This window comes from Strix aluco, chromosome 4 (genome assembly GCF_031877795.1).
Source record: "Strix aluco isolate bStrAlu1 chromosome 4, bStrAlu1.hap1, whole genome shotgun sequence".
Lineage (NCBI taxonomy): Eukaryota > Metazoa > Chordata > Aves > Strigiformes > Strigidae > Strix > Strix aluco.
Window position 1 is genome coordinate 81,848,668 of NC_133934.1, and position 22,872 is coordinate 81,871,539.

The 22,872-nt window shown below is 42.2% G+C and overlaps 3 protein-coding genes across 17 annotated transcripts in view; 2 read left to right on the forward strand and 1 right to left on the reverse strand.

The window, feature by feature from the left end:
- The first annotated feature begins 84 nt into the window (after positions 1-84).
- MRPS18C (mitochondrial ribosomal protein S18C) lies at positions 85-7,216 on the forward strand. 2 transcript variants are annotated; one of them, XM_074823813.1, is made up of 6 exons: positions 85-158; positions 266-327; positions 1,303-1,386; positions 1,829-1,886; positions 2,215-2,274; positions 7,160-7,216. In XM_074823813.1, the coding sequence occupies exons 1-6, from the start codon at positions 107-109 to the stop codon at positions 7,180-7,182; spliced, it is 339 nt and encodes a 112-aa protein (XP_074679914.1). In that variant the 5' UTR covers positions 85-106; the 3' UTR covers positions 7,183-7,216. The 2 variants fall into 2 exon arrangements, with proteins under 2 accessions (XP_074679914.1, XP_074679913.1); XM_074823812.1 differs by lacking the exon at positions 7,160-7,216 and adding an exon at positions 2,355-2,463.
- ABRAXAS1 (abraxas 1, BRCA1 A complex subunit) lies at positions 2,464-9,428 on the reverse strand. Its single transcript, XM_074823811.1, has 9 exons — positions 9,320-9,428; positions 8,532-8,622; positions 7,168-7,204; positions 6,249-6,315; positions 5,400-5,593; positions 4,639-4,758; positions 4,253-4,337; positions 3,725-3,833; positions 2,464-3,586 (listed from the first exon to the last, which is right to left on the reverse strand). Exons 1-9 carry the CDS (start codon positions 9,404-9,406, stop codon positions 3,159-3,161), a joined length of 1,218 nt encoding a protein of 405 aa, XP_074679912.1. The 5' UTR covers positions 9,407-9,428; the 3' UTR covers positions 2,464-3,158.
- The window catches only part of LOC141923178 (glycerol-3-phosphate acyltransferase 3-like), a 32,169-nt gene continuing 16,470 nt past the window's right edge, over positions 7,174-22,872 (forward strand). For 8 of the 14 annotated variants that reach the window (XM_074823796.1, XM_074823798.1, XM_074823794.1 and 5 more), the window contains exon 1: positions 17,401-17,711. In XM_074823796.1, the coding sequence (XP_074679897.1) occupies positions 17,556-17,711 (156 nt within the window). In that variant the 5' untranslated portion in view covers positions 17,401-17,555. Of the gene's footprint in view, positions 7,217-7,489; positions 7,623-9,328; positions 10,184-11,122; positions 11,301-17,400; positions 17,712-21,325; positions 21,532-22,872 lie in introns of those variants that run through there. The other 6 variants (XM_074823803.1, XM_074823808.1, XM_074823806.1 and 3 more) reach the window with 5 other exon arrangements.

Genomic DNA, 22,872 nt, shown 5'->3' on the forward strand with positions numbered 1-22,872 from the left:
GCGCTCCCATTGGCCATCGGATCGCGCTAGGGGCAGGCACAGGGGCGGGGCAACGGCTTCTAGGCGGAAGTGGCGCTGCTGGGGGTGGGGAGCTGTAGGGGGCAACATGGCGATGCGGGCTGTGGTGGCGGGGAGATCCTGGCGGCGGCTGGTGCCCGGTGCGCGCGTTTTTCATTCTGGTTTTCTGCCTTCCGGGCGGTGGGGGTGTGTGGGGCGTTGCCGGGGCCGGTCTCCCCCATTAACCCTGTCGGTGTTTCCCTTGCAGCGGCGCTGTGGGAGCGGCCGCGCCGCCTGCAGCATGACCGGCAGCTCGGCGGGCCCGACCAGGTGAGGCCCCTCAGCGCAGCCCGCGGCGAGCTCCGCGGGGCCGGTTGGGTCTCGGGCCGCTGCCGCCCTCACCGGGAGTGGCTCCGGTCAGGCAGCAGAGGCGTCGGGGAGCGCTTTGCCTTGGTCTTTGTGTAGCTCGGCCTCCTATGAAAAAAACAACCCACAACCTGAATTCGCTTCCTTGGTGTGTCACAGAGCAGGGGCTCTCCGCTAGGGGAGGTCACCGCGTGAAGTTAAGGCGCCGTTGATCTGTAGTCCAGTATTTTAACTGTGGTCACTTAAACCAGCTGTCTCGGTAACTTGGAGGTGGAGCAAAACCTCTGGCAGTGCTGATTACCTGTCTACAGCTGAGAAAAAGATTTAAGAGAACGCACGAGGTGTGGTTGTTACGTCCTAAAAACGTGTTGTCTGGTACTAGCAGAAGCTTTTAGAAACATCCTTTCTCTGCCCAAATTCTACCTATGTCTACTAAAAATGCATTTCCACCTTTCATTCATATCTTGCAAGGAGTTGGTGCTGGGTGTGTTTTGAAGCCGAAGGAGCCTTCCAGGGCTTGGGAGGTATTTCGGAATTTCTCTGTTAAAGTGTATGAGCAGACAGGAGCTCCCTCAGGCCACTTACTTTTAAATTACTTTCAGAAAAATTCTCTTCTGACTTACTAGACAGAACTACTTTACTACCAGTTTCTGTAGCTATTGCCTTCCAAGTGAAGGGCGTAAGCACTATCTTACTAATTGCTTTAATTGATCTGTTACATTGTCATTATTATTAAGGTACAAAATGTTGTGTAGCTGTGAGAAGTCTTTTAGATTGGTAGGTACCAAGCAGTGTGTCAAGGAAAGCTATTGAAAAACTTCAGTGATGCTCTAAATACCTCTTTTGGTTTCAAGGCATGTTTTGCCTAAAGGGTAAAAATAACAAGCATTCCTTATTTTCTTGTGAAGCTTACAGATGTTGATAATTCTCTAATTTCAGCCCATACAAATGGAGAACCCCTATAAAGAGCCTCCTAAAAAATGTGTCTTATGTGGAATAAATGTGGACTACAAGAATGTGCAGGTGAGTTTGAAGATTCCTGTCCTCAGATGAAGGTAACTGATCTGCTATTTTTAAATATGTGTGTAAGGAGTCCACAAGAATAGAAAGTGAAAAATTAATTCAGATGTGTTAGGGATTTAAAACTTAAGAATGTGTGCAGATAAGGACCAAAGACGGTGATTGTGATAAGATGTTCAATCTACTAGTCCTATGCACAGGTGTTAGAACTTTGTTATTTACCAAATACAAGTCCTTAGTTTCAATTCTACTGTCATATAGCTTAAATGTTATCACATATAAAATACTAACTCTAAGCTATACTTTTTTCTGTCTCCAGGTAGAACGGAGTTTTGTAAAAACAGATGAAAAAATGAAAAATAGAATGCAAATATTAAAATAAACTAAAGCTCTCTAAAAAAAAAAAAGTTTTTAAACTGACTTTGGATTTCTTAATTTTAAATAGCTTCTTTCCCAGTTTGTTTCTCCGCATACTGGCTGCATTTATGGCAGGCATATAACAGGTATGTGAAATATTAAATAATTTACTAGTTAATATCAGTGTTCTTGTGCATCCAAGTAACTGTATATCAGCCAGGTTTCCAAAAGTAACTACTGCCAACTCTATACATTTTGTAATAGTATTCCTCTTAGTAACCTTCATCAGGAAATGAAAATACCCCTTAATTATGTGTTTTTTTGGATCTAACAGTATAAGCACATGTGCCCTTTTCTATGAGGACTCAAAGCTGTCAGTAGTGTCACTTTCAGAAGTGTTGGTAATAGCACTTTCACCCTTTAATGGTTTGGTTATTGTTGATTTAAGAGACTGAAAATGATTTCTCTCTTCAGGCTTGTGCAACAAGAAGCAGAAGGAAGTTACAAAAGCCATTAAAAGAGCTCATGTGTTAGGTAAGTATGGTTATGCTTTTGAGTTTTGTAAGTCAAGCCTATGTTCCTATTAAAAACTCCTCCATCTTGTCTTTTTACAGGATTTATGCCAGTCATGTTTAAGAACCCATCATTTCTCACAGACCCCAAGATATGTAATATCAAGTATCCAGAGTAATATACTATAAAAAAAATAAACAATAAAACTACTTTTCATGTTTATAGACTTGTTTACTAGAAATGTAGTTGGCTAGAATAATGTATCACTGACCAAAGGCTGGATGTCAGTTGTTTTTTTTTTTTTCTTTTGAAGTCTCTAAAATTGTCTGAAGGAAGTGTGAAAGATGAAAGCAACTGTATGGACCACTTTCTCTGCTCACAGGTCTTGCTAAAGTTCAGGTGGTTGTTTTTCCCTTGCTGGATTAGAAGAGGGACAAAATAAACATGGAGTGGAGAGCCAAGGAGAAATTGAAATATTGAAATGGTGGCAATTTATGTAGACAGCTCATTCTGTTTAGCGTGTTATCTGTATTCTTTTGATGCTCCCTGCCTCAGCTTCTGCTGAGAGAAGGGTAGTACTGCTTCTTCCACCAGCAGCTTGAAGTTGTGTTACTCTGAGGCAGTATGTGACATGGTTACACGACTGCTAACAGCCTGCTAGCATAGTCTTGAAACCCTGAGAGAGCAAACACAGATTTAACTCTGGAAGGCAAAATGAGGGAATGTCATCTGGGCTTGTCTCTATGCCAAACAGGATTCATGCATTGGAAGAAAAACCCCAAACTTCTACGTCTTGGGAAAATGCAGGGATTTTTTTATCCCTGCAGGGCTATAAACTGATATGCCACTTGAATATATTGGCAGTGGCTTTTGGTGCAAAGTCATCTGGACAAATCATTAACTGATCAGAAAGTAGGAGAATGTGGGTATTCATTTGTGTCTCTGAGTTTTTCCAGCACTTCCTCATCTGTTTCAGTGCTACTCAGCGTAAGCTTCCTTTCCTGGTCACTGTCCTCTTGGTCTCGAAGTAATTTTTGGTGAAGCTGCAGTGATCTGGACTTCTTGAATGCCTTTGATCCTGTTGTGGTCCCTCTGACTTTACGCTTGGTGAAGTGTCTTGTTTCCACTTCAGTGAAGTCTCTTTCCTCTACCATGAGAGTCAGTTTGTCCATAACATTAATATTATGGTCAATATTACAGGAGTTCTTGGATATCTGTTGGCCCTTGAAGGAAACGATACATGTCTGAAGTCCAGAATTTGGGAAAAATGTCTGCAGTGCTTGACAAAGGAGAATGTTCTCTTTTGGCTCTCCTGGGTAGTCTCTGTCTTCTCCTGAAAAAAACAACAAGCTAGAGTTGCAGTCCCTCTTGCATGCTACTGTTTTGGCTGCCCTCAAGTTCAGAAGTGTTTTCTGCTTCTGCCCATTGAATCAACTCTTACTAAGACTGGCATTGCATTTATTTAACTTACCTGAACAACTCTGTTGCTTTTTCCTCTTTATTTCTTCTTTTAATTGGCTCACCTCTACTAAGAGTTTCTCTACAGATCGTTCACTGACTTCTACTGTAGAGCATATTTTCTGCAAGGAAAAGAGCATTTGGTGGAATTAATGGTATTCACAGAAGCTGACTTTAACCTTGTTGCAAAGTAACCTTGTTGCAAAGATACTCATGATTTTAAGCTGGACACAAAGTATTAAAAAGCTTAAATAACGAGCTGGAGGTGGATTTTAGAGAGAACTCGAGCCTTGCCTGGAATGAGGTGCAAGATGTTTTACTTGTTCCCATCTAAGCAATGGAGCTCTGACAAACTACAGGTAGTGCTCCTTCAAAATAATCCTCTCGTGAGAATTTATCAGTGGACTTTTGACCAAACAGACGTCTTTGAGAACTTAATGTACAGCTACTAACAGCAAGGAACTCTGATCTTTCACTATAGGCTTCCAAGACACAGCTTTGTTTCTCATGATGGTGCACCCTTGGCAGGTATCTGACTTGCCTTCAGTTCCCCCTGCAAGGTGGCATACATCTCGTTTATCTTCTGAACCTCTTGTAAGGATCCATCCTCATAAAAGAATTCTGACCTGTGGACCAATAATCGTATAATTGCAAGTTAATAATCCCAGTGCTTACTTAGTAGGAGCTATAATGAATAAAGCATTTTGAGCTTCATCAATGCCGATGTTGAGACAGACAGCTGCTCATGTCAAAGTATGGGACTTAACTGATTCCCAGGTACCTTGGAAAGGTAAATAATTGCAGGGAACAAGTGAGCAGAGTATGGCTGTAGCATTTGCAAAAGCACTTAAAAGGACACTTATTAAAGAAGGATAATTATAGCTAACTGAAAGCTACAGCTCTCAGTAAATATGGCATATACTGTACCTGTGTTGTCTTACTGCTCTCACAAAACCAGAAGATACACAGGAACCAGACACTGTTCTGTAACCTTGCTGTTCTGCCATACCCAAGTTGGTAACCACCAAAGGAACTTTCTGGAAAAGACTTAAAAAGCAGAAGTATGAGAACATGATTTATTAATATCCTCCCTGATTTTTTTAACTCCCTGATTTATTAACAGCCCCTCTGATAGTTAAAGGTTCTTGATGGTTACACATGGATGGAGGTCTGCAGTATAGCTAGTTCTTGCTAAATGGATGGCATCACCCACAGATGACTGCTTATGGCTGAAGACAAACTGCAGGAGCAACAAGACTCTGAGCACTGCCTCTAGTTTTTCCCTGTTTCTGGATATGAGTCACACAATGCAATACTTGCTTGTTAAGCCTAGCCTATGGGCAGCATGTCTGAAGACAGCCAAAAATGACCACCAATTTAAATATTTGAAGGCTATGTGAAGATGAACCAAACTGATCAAGAACAGCTTATGTGCATAGATGAACTGACAGTGTCTGCCTGTTGACACTGGTGCTACAGATAGTCATAAAGGCAAATCCCTGAACAGAACTCCAGAGTAAGATTTCAACTGGGCTCTAGCAATGTAAGGAATAATCTTATTTAATGTGTAAGTTTCAAGTGTAAAATAAGCAGTTAATCCAGTTGCAACAAAGAAGAAACCAAACTGTTCCAAGTTATAACACATGCTGTGCTACTGCTTTATTAAAACTTGAGAACAAACCAATTACCCTTCTTGTGGCCGATGTAAGGCATGTTCCAGCCTGTAAGTAGAACAACTTTCTGTCATCACGCTAGAGGTTAGTAACAGGAACACAAGGCCCTGATTTGATAGGTGTGACTGTAAATTCTTATGAAGAAGTCTCTCCCGGAATGTCATGGTCTGGTCTGTGTTACGTCTGAATTTGTACCATCCTATCACACTCTGCAGGCAGAAGAAAATTAATTACTGTTGAGTCATTATCCCTGTGTGTCATATTGAAGCAAGTTAGAAGACTCAATACGAAGTCATGAATCTCAATTGTTTGGTGATGTGTACATATTCAAGAAGTTAATTAACTTGAAACCCTTAAAACATCTAAACCTAATTCCAGTGTGACAACTTCTCTCTTTCCTTCAAAACCATGCCTTTAACTGGCCTGTTTTCTGAGCTTGTGCTCAAGCTGAAACTCTGCAAACTTTGTTCTGCTATCTTGCTGTTTGTCTTTTTCTGGCTTTTACTTTCCCCTCGTAAGGACAAGACTAAATTTTGGGGGGGGCAAGTGGTGCTTAACCACTTCAGCTGACCTCAACTGATCTTGAAATTAGTAGAATTCCTTTGGGATATCTGAACTGTTTGCTTGAGAAATGGATAAGAAAAAAAAAGTTGTGACATATATGTAGGCAAACCCTAATCAAAAATAACCTAACCTGTTCTTTCAGGGGGAATAGATGATGCAGCTGCCTTGACCAGCAGTGTGAGGGACTAGATATAAAAAAGAGGAGGGGAAAAAAAAGCAGCTTGATACAAGAGTTATCCAGAAGAGCCCCCAAAATCTGAGCAAGGTCCTTGGTATAGTTTAAGTTTGAAAATAAAATACCTTCTTACAGCCTGACAGTATTTTCTTCAGGGCAAGTTCATTCAGTTCTCCTGCAGAATTATAAAAGCTAGAAGAAAATTAGGACAGTTAGAGGAGGGGGGAAAAAAAGCAACTGTAGAAATAATTATTCCCTAGCAGTCTGGCAGTCATCTCACTTTAATAGCGCTCTTTCTTCCCCCTGGTAAGCATAAAAATATGCTGACACAGCTTCTCTGCTAGGACAATGCAGCTAATTTTATTACTCAAATAGCTATGTAGGTGGTCTTTTACAGCCCAGATGTTGTTCTGGCATCAGTGCTACTGGGACATGAGTTAAAGGTAGCATCTATGTTCTCTCAACTACAAGATATGTTCAATTTGTTACAGAATGCTCTTCTAATAACAATAAATTTTCAGAAAGATTTGAGAAGGAAATTGTGTTGTGCTTCTCCCCTTAGAGGGGTGCAAACCTGCACAACTGTGTTCCCATCTGTGATGGTCTAAATACTAGTTCTTGGAACTACTTCTGCCATGGGGCTAACCAGTGTTTCTTTTTCTGACCCACTTAGAAGCCCATGGCTGATGCTACGTTTCTTTTCTTTTTTTTTTTTTGTTTCTTTTTTTGAGGGTGAGGGTTTAGGAAGTATGTTTTTAGAAAACCAATGGGGTTTTTTTCAGTATGCTGTAGTTTATATGGTATCATAGTTCACCAGAAGGTGCAGTATGCCCTATCTCTATATGCACAGACAAACACCAGAACAGGACAGAACGAAAACAGGCATAACATAAAGCATCATGTGTCTGTAATTCCAAGGGGTTGATATGGCTAATGTAGTTACAGCTGGGTGACTTTCTCAGTAATGTAAGTTTAATCTTGAAGAGTTCAAGTTTAGGGTTAATTTTAACTTTTTTTTTATATCTGTTTACTTAAGATTCTTACCTGAACAGCTGGTAGCATGGAATATGCTTCTGTATATCTGGAAAGAGAGGTAAGATTATTCTGGGTTCATCAGTTCAAGATGTATATTCTTCTGTACGCTACAATCAGAATTAAACTGGTAGAAGAACCAAGAAAGATTTCTATTTAATTTCTTAAAATCAAATGCATAACATCTAATTAAATAAAGCTAAGAAATACTTTTTTAAAATATTCTAATTAATTTTTCAAATGTAAAGGGAACCATTTATATAAACGGTACTTTTTATCCATTTTTCTGTTTTGTCAAGTGAAAAAATCTTTTCCTCCCTTTTGTTGAGTACAGTAGTAAGCAATATGAAAGATTTCACTTGAGTTACTCTGCAGCAAGGCACGGATGCGAGTAAGACAGATGAGGCTGGAGAACAGAACCCCATAGGGTAGATGATAAGAACCAGGACACTACCAGAAGAAAAACAGTAGGTGATCTAATGGCATTCTAAATCTTTTTCTTTTCCTAAATTTTCCACTACTTTAATTTTCCCAAGTTAACTAAAACAAACCCCCAAACTTTGGAGCAACTAACTCTGCCTGTGAGAATGTGATGATGAGGCTCTGGGTGACTTCATCAATGCCACCACAAAAAAATCCCCACATTTTTGGTTCAGCTGTGAGACTCTGGAGGGAAGTGTTACACCTTAATTGTATCCTAGAGTAAAACTAGAAAATGGGATGCAATTTCTTCCTACAGTATTTTCAGGAAGACTGGAAAGAAGGCACATAGTGCATTACCTTGTTCACTTTCTTTTTGTACAACTACATTTTAAAGGAATGGAGTTAAATGTGTGTGCATATGCACATATACATATGTTTGTTAAGGGCTAGTATAAAATGCACATCTACTCCAATCCCATGAAGACTATAAAAAAAAATACATCTGGCATCTGCTCAATGAAATACATAAATAGTTTTCAGCCTTCACACACAGTATTTTATAAGCTCCAGATCAGGTAGTAGATGCTAACACATCACAGTTTACATGACTGAAATAGGCCAAGTTTTTCCAGGGCAACTGTAGTCCAGCAGAGTTTGTGACGTGGCCAATGCAAAGGACTCTTTAATGTGACAAGATATTTGACAAAGAAGTGCTATTCAAGGAACTAAGAGCTAGTATTTATATTAAAATATTGTATTTTCTACAGTAAAACTGTATTTTTGTAGCAATTGTTACAAAATAACCCTTCCACGTGTGTTTTTACATCACTGGGGACCCCAGGGTCTAGCAGCTTTGGTCTTGCTGTAGGGTGATGACTGCCCTCATTCGAAACTGGAAGCAGTCACGTAGTGCCTGAAGCCAAGTACGGGAGTAAAAATGTGGACAGACTCACCGATTGTATAAACAACTTCAACATCATCCATCTGTGAGTCAGTAATGCTGTTCTTGGCTTCACCTTTCACATCTCCAAGGAGAAAACCTTCCTTTATAGGGGGAAGAGAAAATAAAAGTTCAGATCAACAGTACCATTGAATGGGACTTTGTCTAATATGAGCAGTAAATGCTGTCTCCAGGAGAGGAAAAAAGCTGTCAAAACGAAGTGTTTTTAAACAGGGTGGGTTCTCACTCATTTGTCAATACCTGCCTGTATTTATGAAAAAAAAAAAAAAAAAAAAAAGTTGGGCTGTGTACTGGGCTTCTGTTCCTCATTTTGCCATTCCTAAGTGAAGGGTTTGCGGCCGTCTGGGTCCTGCCCGCCGCCGCGCTGAGGCCCGAAGGCCTGACCAGCATTGCGGCCGCCGCACCAGGCGCTCGCTGGCCCGCACCTCCTCGTTTCAAAAGAAAAAAAAAATCCCCGCCGTTTCCCGTCATTAGCACGGAAAGCAACCTCCGCTGCGGCGGGGAGGGAACACACCGCCCAACCGCGCTGCGGCACAGCGCGCAGGGAGGAGGCCCGGGGTGTCCGGGGGACCCTCCCCCGGTACCGGGGTCCCGGCGGGGCCTGGGCCGGGAGGCAGCGCGCCCTCCGGACGGGGACCGGGGAGGGGGAGGCCCGGCGGCGCGCTCCGCCATGGCCCGCCGGCCCAAGGGCCGCCCCGCCCTCCGCTCCCCCCGCCTGCCGGCCCGCGGTGTCCCCCCCGCCCCGCCCTCTCCCGCCTCTCCCGGCGGCGCGGCCCCCACCGTGTCCGAGTCGGTGCTGAGGTGCTGGAAGGCGAGGGCGCCGAAGACGAAGCCCGACAGCAGGGCCGACGTGCTCTCGCCCTCCATGCCCCCGACAATGGCGGGCCGCGCCGCGGCGGCGGGAGCCCCCAGCGGCCGCCGGCGGGAGGACAGGGCCGGGCCCTGGCGGGCACATCCCGACCGTGAGGGAGCAGCTGCGGAGGGAGGAGGAGGAAGAGGAGAGGGCGTGCGGGGCCCGTGCAGCGGCCTGGCCCGGGCCGCTCCGTCCGGCGGCGGCGGGGCGCGGGCTCCCCTCAGCCCTCACCTCCTCCCCGCCCGCTTCAATCCTCCCTCGCTCTCCCGGCCTCTTCCCGCCTCCTGCCCGGCCAGGCTCACTGCAAAACCAGCCCTTTCGGTTTGCCTTAAATGGTGTAACCCTTACCTCTAAATCCCCGGGGTTTTTTTACCCTTCAGGTGGAACAATGCTCCGATTTAGGCTGCTCAGTTGCCCTCACGGGCGGCTTCTGCAGCGCAGCACTGGCAGGTGCAGCGGCGAGGGCTTGTTCCTGCGGGGGGGGTGAGGTGCCCTGACCTCGGGGATGCCTGTGGGAGGGAATGGAAGGGCTCAAACAGATGAGTTTCTGACAATTATTAAGACTAAACTGTGATGGATGAAAGCTTTGCTTGTGCCTTGCTCTGTTTGTTTCACAGCTTTGCTTGTGTTTTGCTTCATTTGTCTCCCAAGGACTCCTGACTCCTCAGCTGGTGCCTGAGGTCCCTTTGTCCGTTTGGGTGAAACGTGTCAGGCTCCCGACGGAAATCCCTGGGAGCAGACTCGAGGCCTTCAGTGGGCACTTGGGCAACTCCCAGAATGGGAAAACTAAGGTAAGGGGGGGCTCGAACAGAGAGATGCAGAGACCCTGTTTTAGGGAGGATGATTCTGCTGATTTAGGAAGGAGGCACCTGGACTTTACTGCACAGCACATGCTCTGGAAAGAAGGTCAGCTAGTGAACACCGTGAAGAAGACTGCTTACTTCTTCCCTCGACCACCGAAGCCCCTCACCCTATTTCCACTACGCATGCTGGGACTATGTAAATGAATTCCGGGAACTCATTATCATAAGACACCCCTTTCCAGGATATCTAACGAATATGTATGATTTGTGTGTATATAAACTGATGTTCCTTGCTAGTTTGGGGGATCCCTTATGGTGGAGAATCCCCAGGGTGACCCCAGCGCTGCTAATAAAGAATTCCTGCTTAACAGGAAAAAACTTTACTTTTGAGTCAATTTTGTTTCACCTGCCAGCCACCTGCCCACCAGCTCCAGGCCAAACAGTCGGGATCTGTACCTATAGAAGCGCCTTATTGATCTGTACCGAGAGCAAAGTATCAAACCCGCGTTGAAACTGAGTTGCCTGGCCCACATCAGCCCTCTGGGAGTGTGGGTGGAGCGGGCTGGCTTCGCGGCCCCCCAGTGGGAGGGTTGTGTCGTGCCAGCCTGCGATATGAAAAGGCATGGCACTGGCTGAGCTCCGACCTGTAGCAAGGTCGTGCCTTTTGAAACAGGACATGCTGCTGTGAATGTGTCTGGAGGTGCACTGTGCTGTTTGGGATCGTGGCAAGAATCTTCTGAATTAATAAATCTTGATAAGGAAGTCGTAAAATGGTAATGCTAAACAACGATCCATCAGCAGTAAATTGTACCTCTTCTTCCTAAGATATAGACTGAGGTTTCAGAATGGATGTTTTGTCTTTTTTCAGTAGTCACATTTTACTACTTTTTAATATTTGTAGTAACATATTTTTTTACGCTCTGGCAGGTGCTCCTGACCATATAACCCAGAAGAAAGCTCAAGAAAAAAAATTTCAGGAAGGGAGAATTAAAAGTGACAGCATTCTTTGAAACATGATCAGGGATCTGGTCTAAAGGCCGCAGGAGTTTTTCCCCTTCACTTCAGGAGAGCAACTATTTGATTTCATCCCTCACCAGGAGCATAGGTAAGCATATTCTTAGCCTTAGACATTCATTTCCTGACTTGTGAAATAGGATGTATGCTCCTGTGGTCTTTCAAGAGGTTTGCTGCGATTTTGGGGTCTCACACATGTATTTTGCATATTTCAGTGCAATTTGTTTTCCCCTAAAACTTGTTGGCAAGATTTAGAAGGAGAATGGTTAGTTCTGGCATATTTACATTTATAAAGTTCCTTCAGTATTATTTAAAATCTGCATGAATGGTGCCAGCATTTAGAAGAGGGAAATTGTTGTGATTATTACCTGTTGTCGCAGTGGAGAGAGGGACCAGCTTTTATTTCTCAACACACTCATAAATTATCTAGATCTCTGAATAAGGGAGTGATGAGTCGTCAGATGATACAGAGTGATTGATGAGCTTAATGGGAAAGAGCTGGTGTGCATTTCTTGCAATGCAGGCCTGTGGTATTAAATGGATAATAAGTACAACACAATTGAAGTGATGCGTTGCAACAAATGACTCCATTATGGACCACGTTGCCACGGTGGAGGCAGCAAGAACAGGTGTGGGTATGACCAGCCTCCATAGCCATTTGAGGAGAAAATGGTGAAAGCAGACACGAATGCTGACACCTTTCAGAAATTGCCCCAAAGCACCATGTGCTGTGATTGCAGTCACTCCTACGCCAGAGCTGTGAGAAAATTTTATGCATTTAATCAATGCAATAAATGTTGGGCATTGATAAATTATTCTGTTGCATTCAGCATTGATGATAGGCAAACCGTATACAAGATTTATATTGACAATATATGAGACATGTTGACAGCCATGTAATGCCTGTACATCTAATAGGTATCTGTACCTTGCTGAGGCAAACAAATACAGTCAGGACATGTAGTGGACTTCCTGCTTTTGTGATACAAAAATGCAAGCCTGTTGTAAGCTACAGGATATGATAAATAAGGTTCTGTAATTGTTGCACTTATCTTGTGTGGAAACAATAATGCTTGTGTGGTCAGAGCTAAATGTGTTACAGTCATCCTAATGAGTGATACAGTACTTAAACATACTTCTTCGATGTTTTCATAATTCAACTGTTGATGGCCAAAGATGAACCATAGATAGCACAATCTTACTGCAGTCAGATATAAACGCAGATCTGTTTAGTGGCGTAGATGGGGTCTGTGCAGACCCAAAGAGCAGCAGACATGGATCAGTTAGAGTATGAACGCAGAGGAGTGGATATTTGCACTTCAGTGGTGAAGACAGTATGGTTTCCGTAAACAAATATTTCACCTGACATTGCTTACCATGCAATAGGTGACCTTTAAGGTTATTCTGGCCTTTTGGAGGATTTTTCACAAGTCAAGCATGAACCTCAGTCTTGATAAAAATTGAAACAAAACTACCAGAGATTATTTCACCCTTGAGTAGCAATCGGATGAGTTTGCTCAATGTGAGGTTGAAACATTGAGAAGATACAAGGAAAAAACCAAAAGGGCCCTTTTTTTGTTACAGCTGGTAAAAGTTTAATTGAAAAAGAGGTATTCTTAGTAGTTTTCATGCGTGAGTGCACACATCAGAATTATTGGAGTGCAGAATGCTCTGGTCAGTCCTGTTTGAAAGAATGGTTCCCAAAATTGATCTGTGATTCCTTCTCTTTAGAGGCCACACTGAGTGTTCTTTCTAGTCCATGCACATGTATTTTTAGGCTGCATATAAAATTAACCTTTTCAGTTCAATTTATTTTCCCCTAAAACTTGTTGGCAAGATTTAGAAGGAGAATGGTTAGTTCTGGCATATATACATTGAAATAAAGTTCCTTAAGTATTACTTAAAATCTGTGTCCATGTCCGCAGTAGGTAACCTATCAGAGGGAAGGCAAAACCCTAGTGGCGCTCTTTGAAAGTGGTTATGTCCTATTGCAGTTTTTATCTGTTCATGGCTTGAAAGATGACTTTATAGCTACTCCTGTGCAGGAAAAGGCTCTTTATACCTGATTTAACCCTCCCATATAACACGCTACAGAGAGGCAGAGGTCAGTGCTGTGTTTGCTTCTCCCTGCAGTGAAAAAATAAATGGGTCATAATTCCAGTTCCCTCAGACAATTGCAAAACGTTGCCTAATAATAAGAAATTAGTAGAATGATCTCAAGGATTGAGAGCCAAGAGTAGCAGCTGACACCTGCTCTGTCTCTTTCTCATTTCCCTAGGAGACAGGAATATTTTCATTGTTTCAAGTGATTTTCTTATGCTTGCAGGTGTCAGCTTGAGATTTGTTATATTAAAGAGAGCTTTGCTCTACAATTCCTCCCGTGTCACCAGGATCCCTGTCTTCTAAGTTGGATTTCATTCTTTCAAATGAACAGAGTTTGCACATTGTGTACTGTGACTTTTACTGGCATATAGGGTACTTCACCATAAAGAAGTGCTTTTAATTATTTGCTATAAATTAATCAACTGTGATTTAATGGACCTTGCAAATGAGTGGAACTACATTCTGTTACTGCACGTTTGTTTGAATTATTTGCAATACCTTCACACTTCTGAATAAAGTATTTCTACCAGCTCCAAAATGGACATGATTGCAGCAGGCTGGCTGTTGGTAAGAGGGATAAACATTAGAAGGGCAGAGGAATGACGTGCAGAAGCTCTGCTTAGTCAGTGGATGGTAGAGCTAATTCTTAAGAAATTATTGTGCTGAGGAATTTGTGTAGCCCCATCACAAACTGTATTTATTCAGCTCATGGTGTTGGATGCATGGCTATTCATACTGGAATTTGCCAAACATGTAATTTCAGTGGTTCTTTTGAAATAATAAAAAAAATCAGTGGTTGTGATGGGGGTGTAATAAGCTAGGTCAACTTTCTGACTGGAAAATAGGAACCTGTGTTATGAATTACCTGGAGGAATGAAGAATTTCCTTTCTTCTTCACATGACGAGCAAGTGCATCCCCTTTATAGAGCGCAGAGATACCATTCAAGTACAGATTTACTTCTGTAGTAACCCTGAGTGCTTTGGAGTTGAGAAGTAAACCTATTTTGACCACTGTTTTGTCTCAGTTGTTTCCATGCTCATGATCCCAAGAGCAGAAAGATGCTTTAGAAGCTTTGCCAGCCACTTTTGGCAGAAAATTAATGAAGACTGAACTCCTTGGTTGTGATTGGACCAATTCCAGTACTCAAGCTCATTCTTTAGTGCCTTTTGGGACCATTTTCCATTACATTAGAATTTTTATTCCATACTGTTAATAGGTAGACATAGAGGGTCTTCTTGATTTTGGTGTTGTTTCCAACTTGGGTGGTTTTGGTGTTTGTTTTTTGAGTTTTTTTTAACCCTCCAACCATGTGACATTAAAGGTTTGCAATAGAGCAGTAAGAACACTGAAATGTTTCGCATGATTTCAGGAGGTGCAAAGTGGATAAAGCAAAGAATAAAGATAAGAAGAGACCTGGCCATATGGACCTTATAGATCTTATAGCCCAAAGGTGGGCTAGATAGTTTGAGAACCTCAGTAGAGAGGCTACTAGCAACTCTTCCTCTTCTTTCACTGTATGTGGGAATGCCATCCCTACAGGAAGGGGGCTTCCCCTTTCATGTTCCTGCAAGGGGCTGGGGCCCCCAGGCTGGCCCATGGATTCAAGGTGATGCTTCCACCACAGTGGGTTGTTGCAGTGCTGTTTGTCCAGGAGCAGACTGAGTGGAATGGGTGTAGTAATTGTCCTTTGCTGTGTGGCAGATGTGACATGTTGGGTGAAAAGCAATTGACTGCCAAAGCCTCTCTGTTTTATTTGTTCCCCCTCCAAACCTGTTCTACTTTTTTGGGGGATATGCCTGTGACAGCTGTCTCAGCAGCCCCCAGAAAACCTCAGATGTCTTGGGCTGAGTGGTTTGTCAGAGAAAATTATAGCTGACAAAGGGCTACAGTCCCATCATTACAATAGAGGGGTTCACTTGCTCTCTGTTTTATTTAGACAGTGGCAGGGAAGAATCACAGTGTCTGTCTGTGCTGCTGGTGTGGTGGGGAATATGACTTTGTAAGGGTTAGGCAGGCAGTGCAAATGATAAGTTCTCGCAGGGTGGGAAACAATTCTCCCTCATTCAGGAGAGGAAACTTCTTCTTCCTCCCCCCAGGGTGGGGAACTCTGTCTTTCCCTCTCTCCTTTTAAGAAAGGATCCCTCTTTTGTGTGCTTATTGCTGAGGCACCCCATCAAGAGAGTTGCCACCCCTTTCTGCTACTTCCCGGTGTGCTATCAATACTTCATTTGGCCCATCTTTCCTGCTTCAGATCAGGTCCCAGAAACTACCTCCACCCTCCCGCCCACAAAGTTCTGAGTGCCCAGACGACACGCATACCGATCCCCTGTGCCAAGGCTGAAGGTGGCTATTCAGAGAGGCACTGCATTGTGCCGGCAGATCGCCCAGCTCTCTGCTATGTGCCGTCCTAGGGAACGGGTCCTAGCAGGGTACGCCACTCCACAGGAGGCCAGAAGGGAGAACGTAAGGAATGGTAGCTAAATAGAAACGGGTGAGCAAAGCTGTTTTACCGACAGTGAAACGTTGTTCCTAGAGAAGCCTGGAACTAGAGCCTTGTGGTGAGGCGGGTGAGAAATAGAGGGTCATGGTGAGCCTGGCAGCAGCAGTGTAGTGAGAGAGCAAGAGAGGAGCTTGAGGTTGCCATTGAAAGACCAGTGGGAGGGCAGAAATAATTAAAACCCAAACCAGAGAGGTTTTGTAGAAGACTGAAGGCTCAGAAAGAGGCCAGCAAGGGGAGCGACGTTAAAGCAGGTAAATAATAAAAAGAAGATGCAGAAGAAAAGTTAAATTGCCGAAGAAGATGCGGTATAGTTACAGGGATCTGAGGGATGGCATTCAGCAGTAAATCTGAAGATACAAAAGGTACTTGACTCATTATGTGGCACAAGAAGCATGTTATGGTATCACGTGAGCTTGTAAGATGTCAAGAGCCTGCCTGTTAGTGCCTGGGTGCGTGATATAAACGGGACAACTTGGTGGTGGTGCAGCCTGCTCTGGTATCTGTGCTTCTGTTACTGACTGGAGAGGACTGGGTGCACTTTCTACAGAGGATCTTTGGGTCTGCTTTCACTTCTAAGGAATCCAGTTTGTGTGTACTGGGGCTGCTCCACAACACAAACCAAACAACAGTATGGGGGAGTGAGGGTATTTTAAAAGGACAGCCCCAGCATTAGACAAACATGCTAATGTAAGCATGTGCAAATGAAAGGTCTTTTGTGGACCAGCATATCACTATCTTGGAAGTTATGCCCTAAATGCTTATTCCACCAAGGTTTATTCTGTGATAAATGAGCAGCTAGTAGGCTCCTCTTAGATTCTAGAGATGCCTTTGTTTCTTCTGTGATGCGTAAAAAAAGGCAGGAGGGGGGTCTGCGTAAGGGGCTGAACTGGGTCTTTCCTAAAAAATAGTGGATTAAATTATTGACATTTGATGGGATAGGAGAAGCCTGCTTATCTATTGTATTTAAATTCTGTACTTGAATAGATGCAAAGGTAGGTGACTTGTTACATCACCACAGTGCATTTTGTAACCCTGTACTACAGTTTGGCTCATTTCTTGTAGAGCAGTGGAGGGAGCAGGTTTTATTGTGTTGTTGATTCCTGCCTGCTGAAATTTGTATCTCCATTTCACAGGCATTACTATAAAAAAAAAAAAAAAAATAGCCTGACTTGCACCTCAAGCTTCAGTTTGGTTCCTTTGGTCAAATATCAAAACAAGGCTCTCATTTCACCATGAAGTAGAAAGTCTGACCAAACAAATCACTAATTTGAGAAAATGTTAGTTGGAGAAGCGCTTCATGTGTGTTAAATAAGTTTTAGAAGGTTTTAGGCAGTCTGAAAACCACACCTACTTGGTTCTGTATTGTAACTTATTGGTAAGATGCCTTGTGAAAACTAATTGACACACTGACAAGTTTCCTTATTGGCAGTATCGTATTACCTAACATATAACATCATGTTTTTTCTTTCTTCTCCCCTGTATTATATCTGGTGAGTAAATGCTTATCAATTAAAAGAAAGTGGGTGGAGTTAGGGCGGGACAAGGGGTAGAAAATACATTATCATTGAGAACAGCTGTGGTGTCAGGCTTCAGAGGGCAGCAGCCTTCTCCTAGAGATAGCTTTGGCTCTTAGAATGTGTAATTTTTATTTGCCTCTGTCTCTTGAAGCTTGCTGGATTCTCCACTACGGATGAGAGTATATTCTCAGAAAGGCAGCAGGTTGGCATTTTGAAGGAGCAAGCATGGAAGAAAACAGAGAAGGCTATGGCCTTACAGATGGCAAGATTTTGTTTATCTGTTTGATTTTGTTTGTGCTGTTAGTTTTGTTGCCTTCAGTGTTTAGAGTGTCACTGGGGATTTCTCATTGCTATGTGAAAATTCTAATAAAAATGTTAGAGGTAAGTTGAGAAGTGGGTTTAAAAGGTATGTGTTTACTACAGGACATGTTTAATAAAAAAAATAAAAATCTGTTCATTTGATAGAGATGCCATAAAAGTCAGCAGGAAGAATTCCATTAACTTGGGTGTGTTGTGAACTTACATGATGGTTTTTTTGAATGGTATCTTTAATGATGTTTAGTTATGTGCTGGGTTATAATCTGGTACCAGTTTGAGTTTTTCTTGGGTTTAAGTAGAGATTCCATGTTATATTGTTTCTAGTTCCAGCTGGTTAGAATACTTCATGCTATACTTGTGACAAGTCAAATATGAATAAAAAGATGTGTTGGTTTATGGGAGTTGGCAAGTAACAGGAATGTGTATTTTTAGATGTACATAAGTTTCAGTGGTTTTATTTGGGTTATTTTAATGACATGGTATTAATGAGTGCTGTTCTAGGTAAGAATACTGACTCTGTGTGTTTGCTGCTTCCACTTACAAATCTGGGTGATCCAGCAGTCACAAGTTCTGCTGTACTTGAGGAATCCATGTGACCTTCTCAAACTGTAATTTTTCTAGAGATGAACAGATCATGGTTAAGATCTTGATTCTGCTGATATCACTAAAAGTTTTCTGGGGCTTTTAATAAACCAGAGTTGCATTTAATTTTTCAAGTCTGACTTATCATATCCATCAGCGGCCAAGGGTAGGTGCTGTAAATTCATCATATTGAACAGCGAAGCGTTTCTGTTTTCCAGTAGATTAACTTTGTCTTTCTGGCATAAACCTGATTTTCATCAGTATACTTCTTGTGGCAGAAAACTTATTACTATTATTAAGCTGCTAGAGCCACCTGTTTGTGCAGTAGAACATGTCTGTAACAATGTGATGCAGTTAATATCATGACCACCTTACCTTGTCAATTCTGTCTTATTTCTGTCTTGCAATTCTCCCGTCTCTTTATTATTTTTTATTTTAGTACTGATTAAGAGTTCTTGGGCAGGGATTGTCTTCAGCTGTATGAACATAATGTAGCATAGTGGACATGACTGCAAACTGTAGGGGTTGCTTGTTTTTTCACGTACTGATGTCCATGGGAAATGATTGCCTGCAGTGGCTATGTGTAACATGGGCTTTTAGATGTGATTTTTTTTTTTTTTTTTTCTTTTTAATCAGCCAGTGGTATGCTAATTAAATTCTTACTGGTGCCCTGAGTAAGAGACTCGTGGCACTTGTATGTGGCATTGATTTCATCAGGCACTCTCATATCAAACACAAACCTGAGGAGGCTTGTGGGCAGCTTTGCTGCTGCAGTTGGCAGATACTAAAATAATGTCTGTTGCTTTTTCCCCTGTGCATTTCCCAGCTTTGAAGGACATTTGAACCACTCAGTGGGTGCTTAATATAAGAAGGCATTTCTTTCTGGGAAAGCACGTTAAATGTTTTTCTTTCCACAGTTTTCATGACAGGTTATGAGCATGATAATTTTGTGTTCACAATGTGGAGGCTTAATTTATCAAGAAAAAGTAATTTATTTTTATGTGATCGGGTAGAACCCTTTGTGTCTAGTTCCCACTGCCACAGCAGCTAATAATAATAAGAGCACAGCTCCAGGTACTGGAGTTCAGGCTGGCTTGTTTTGTTATTTACTTGAAAGTTGCTTCTTAACTGCCTTGTGAGCAAAAAAGGGGTTTCCTGTGTTTTCATCTTATGATTGATTTCAGCTGTTTTCTTTGAAGTATTGTTCAAATGCTTCTCATCGTGCCAAAAGTATAACTACTTACTTTGACCTGAAATAGGAGGGAGATAGGATGGAGGGAATGTTAGGTTCCCTTTGCTTGTGCTGTGGCTCACTTGGCTCTTTGGAAGTAAGGGTAGGGCTGGGGAAAGCTTGTGTATGCAATTGCTGGGCCTCTTCTGGGAGCACTGGAGCTCATTCACCTGAATATGGCTGAAATTGCTGCTTGGAACGCAGTTAGCTTTAAAGCAGGCTTACATGTGCCCTTCATTCAAAAAATGACCAACTTGACATTGACAGCCTAGTGAAGTGTCAACGTGTTTCTAGCTGTGATGTTGCCTACCTGAGGTCTTGCTAATGGGGTAATGCACAAAGACCATTCTCGGCTCCTGTTGCTGGCCTGACTGGTGAAATAGGATGCCTTACTGGGTAGCTACACTGAAAATGTGAAGAGCAGATGCTTAGTCATGTATTAGCACACCTCTGACTGTATTGCAGGAATATCGGCACTCTTGGAAGTACCAAACAACTGTTTGATGTGCTCAAGGTTGGATTTTTGGTGAAACTATTGACTGGATTCTCAAAATGACTGTTGCATTTGATTTAGTCTGTTATGTAGACTGGCAAAACTAATAGAAAACTTCTCACCTGAGAACACTTTATATTTACTTCTTACAGCTTTAAATGACTCTGCAAATTGGGAGGCAGAGGGAAAATGTGGTTTACTTTCCTCTACGTTTTCTCAATTTGAGAAAAATAAGAGACTGAAGACTTTAAAGACAAAAGATACTCTTTTCAAAGTTGTGTGTTCAAAGCAACCATATCTATAGCCCTTACTGAATTTGCTGGGGACTCCAGGTGTTTTATGATAAAGTCCAAGTTTGCAGATCTATTACTAAACAATGAGTAATGGGTGCATGTGATAAGTCGTTTTGATTTCCTGACTTCAGTGAAGTGTTTTAGCAGTGTGAACAAAGTGGAACAAACGGGCAAGACATAATCTATGTATGGAAAGAATTTGTACCCTTTGCTGCTTCTCCGTCAAGGAACCTAGATATTCGATCTTTAGAAACAAAACAAACAAAAAAAAGCAAGATTCAAGGTTTGAAAATTTGGGGAGTGACTGGGTTTTCTTGTGCCTTTTTTGGTTTTGTGGGGGTTTTCTTGTGGTTTATTTTTTCTTTTTGAGGACATATGGATAGTATAATAGTAAAAGATCTCCAGGACAGTAATTTCTCAATTGCATAACTGTTAGCCCATAATTGCTAATATTACCATAATTTATCCTTAAAATATTTCTGGAAATGATAAAGATGAATTTGGCTTGGTTTCCTAAGGGTTATTCTTTCATATAGGCTTGTAAGCTTTTATTTGTGACATAATGTGTTTTCTCTAAGCTTTGTATTTGCTTGTCTGTAACAGGATTTTGTGGAAATGATGATACTAGCAAAGCTGTGCTAGGGACATTATTCCAGCCCTTTAGTGTTGCAGCTGCAAAATAAAATGCATTTGATAGAATAAAATCTACACCAGGCTCTCACAGTCCTGTGGAGAGTCAAATAAACATGTTAAACAGCTGTAGCTCTCTTTGCCAAGAATCTTCTAGAATTTTATGAGATCTGAGCTTTTGTATGAAATTAGAGTATTGTTTCTTGAGAAATACGTGTAAGAAAGACACCAGTCAGCTAATAATTGTGGATATTCTTTGAATTGACAGCTCACTTGTACGTTGAGGTAGCTAATACGCTGTAAACTCCCACTGGAGCGTGGGCAGGTGTTGCAGACACTTGAGGTAGCGGATGAAGCTCACTGCTGTGCTTTCAGATACATGGTTATCCCGAGCTAGCCACTGCATCAGAAACCAAAGAAATGATACTTGTGCTTTTATCCCAAACAGATGCTTGGGGCCCTTCTCGACCTATTTCATCTGCCCTCACTAGAGGAGTCGGGAGGTTTGTGAGTGCTTTTCACTGTCCAATTGTGGACAGTCACTGCTTGCACATCCTCTCAGACATGCAATATGCTATGCAGATCATTTGTTCTGGGTTCTCCTCTGGGACGTGAAAGGGGAAATGAGGTTGGAAAGGTCTGTTGGATGAAAAGGTAATAAGTGCTTGATCTTAGATGGTGATTTTAGCTTGTACTAAAAACCTACTGACTTTCTCTTTATTTCGGAAGACTTTAAATGGAGTAATTGCTCCAAGGCCTTTGTCACACATGAGAACAAAGTCAAGAAGAGCACTGAAAAAAAACAGTGTAATAAGTGATTAGAAAAAGCTTTTGTGAGAGCATGGGAGAAGAGGTAGTAAAATATGGGAACGTAGATGGAGAGGCAAAACCAAATTATTACACAGTACAGAAAAATGGAGTACCAAACAACACACCAAGCTGTACTTAAAAGGAAAAAGAGGAAAAACCGAAAGAAGTGAGGTTTTCTTTAAATTAACATTCCATATTGTGTAGCTTTTCATGTCATGTACTATGAAGAAAGTAATTAATATAATGAAGTGTTAGGCACCCTTATTTTGCTCAGAATGTAACTATAGGAAGCCTCAAAGAAATGGGCTGTTGGAGTTAAGTTGTCGAGTCTTCAGTATTCCAGATGGGATCACCCACTGGATGTTTGGACTCCTTGTGTCCTCCTCATTTCAGAAATGGGAGGGAGGAAAGCACAGTGCCCAAGTTCTCATTTGGTCAGCAGGTTTAGGAATGAAGTTGCTTCATTTAACACTTAAATTCTGTGTTAGTTGCAACATCTGTGTTTTTGTAAGGTATTTAAAACATCCTTTCATTACTGTTTTGCAACAAAGACCAGCATGACAGCTCTGTCTCAATACTGTGCAAAACAAAGGCAATCACAAAGCCTTATTTCATATTTTAAAAACAAATTAAACATACAGATGCTGCCGAATGCAGAACAACATAGAAACTGCTGTGCTGGGTCAGTCCAGAGTTTGACCCAGACAGATAGCCTGGATTTGACAGGTGTCAACTCAGTTGCTTAATGAAAAGCCTCAGAGCTTTTTGCCAGGAATACCCTCCCAGCTGCTTGTTGCTTCAGCCTCCCATGCTGATTCAAGGGTTAGGAGTGTTTTGTGTCCTGTGATGATTTTCATCCATGTTTTTATGTAACTGCTGCCATTTCAGTTGATCTCTGGTGATATGTCCTGGACAATGAACTCCACAACTGAACTGTGTTTTGTGGAAATATATTATCTTTCTCTTGCTCATACACTCTGCCCAACATTTGCATATGATGCTCCCCGTTCCTTGTATTAGAAGAGAAAATGGATAACTGTTTGTTATGCACCTGCTCTGTGCCAGTCCAGACTCTGTAGACCCCTGTCACATGCTGTCCCAGCCAGCTCTTTTCCAAGCTAACAAGCTCTGTGTAACCATCCACCTGTTGAAAGCTCTTCCTGCCTTGTCTTCTGCCTTTGTAGC

What these genes read in the sequence shown, in the direction of transcription:
- MRPS18C (XM_074823812.1), top strand. Translation starts at nt 107, where the DNA reads ATGGCGATGCGGGCTGTGGTGGCGGGGAGATCCTGGCGGCGGCTGGTG. An exon ending in AGCTCGGCGGGCCCGACCAG is followed by an intron (nt 328 to 1,302) that starts GTGAGGCCCCTC and finishes CTCTAATTTCAG; the next exon opens with CCCATACAAATGGAGAACCC. An exon ending in TTATGGCAGGCATATAACAG is followed by an intron (nt 1,887 to 2,214) that starts GTATGTGAAATA and finishes TTCTCTCTTCAG; the next exon opens with GCTTGTGCAACAAGAAGCAG.
- ABRAXAS1 (XM_074823811.1), bottom strand. Translation starts at nt 9,406, where the DNA reads ATGGAGGGCGAGAGCACGTCGGCCCTGCTGTCGGGCTTCGTCTTCGGC. An exon ending in CCATGCTACCAGCTGTTCAG is followed by an intron (nt 6,316 to 7,167) that starts GTAAGAATCTTA and finishes ATTTTCTTCTAG; the next exon opens with CTTTTATAATTCTGCAGGAG. An exon ending in TTACATCGGCCACAAGAAGG is followed by an intron (nt 4,759 to 5,399) that starts GTAATTGGTTTG and finishes CTGCTTTTTAAG; the next exon opens with TCTTTTCCAGAAAGTTCCTT.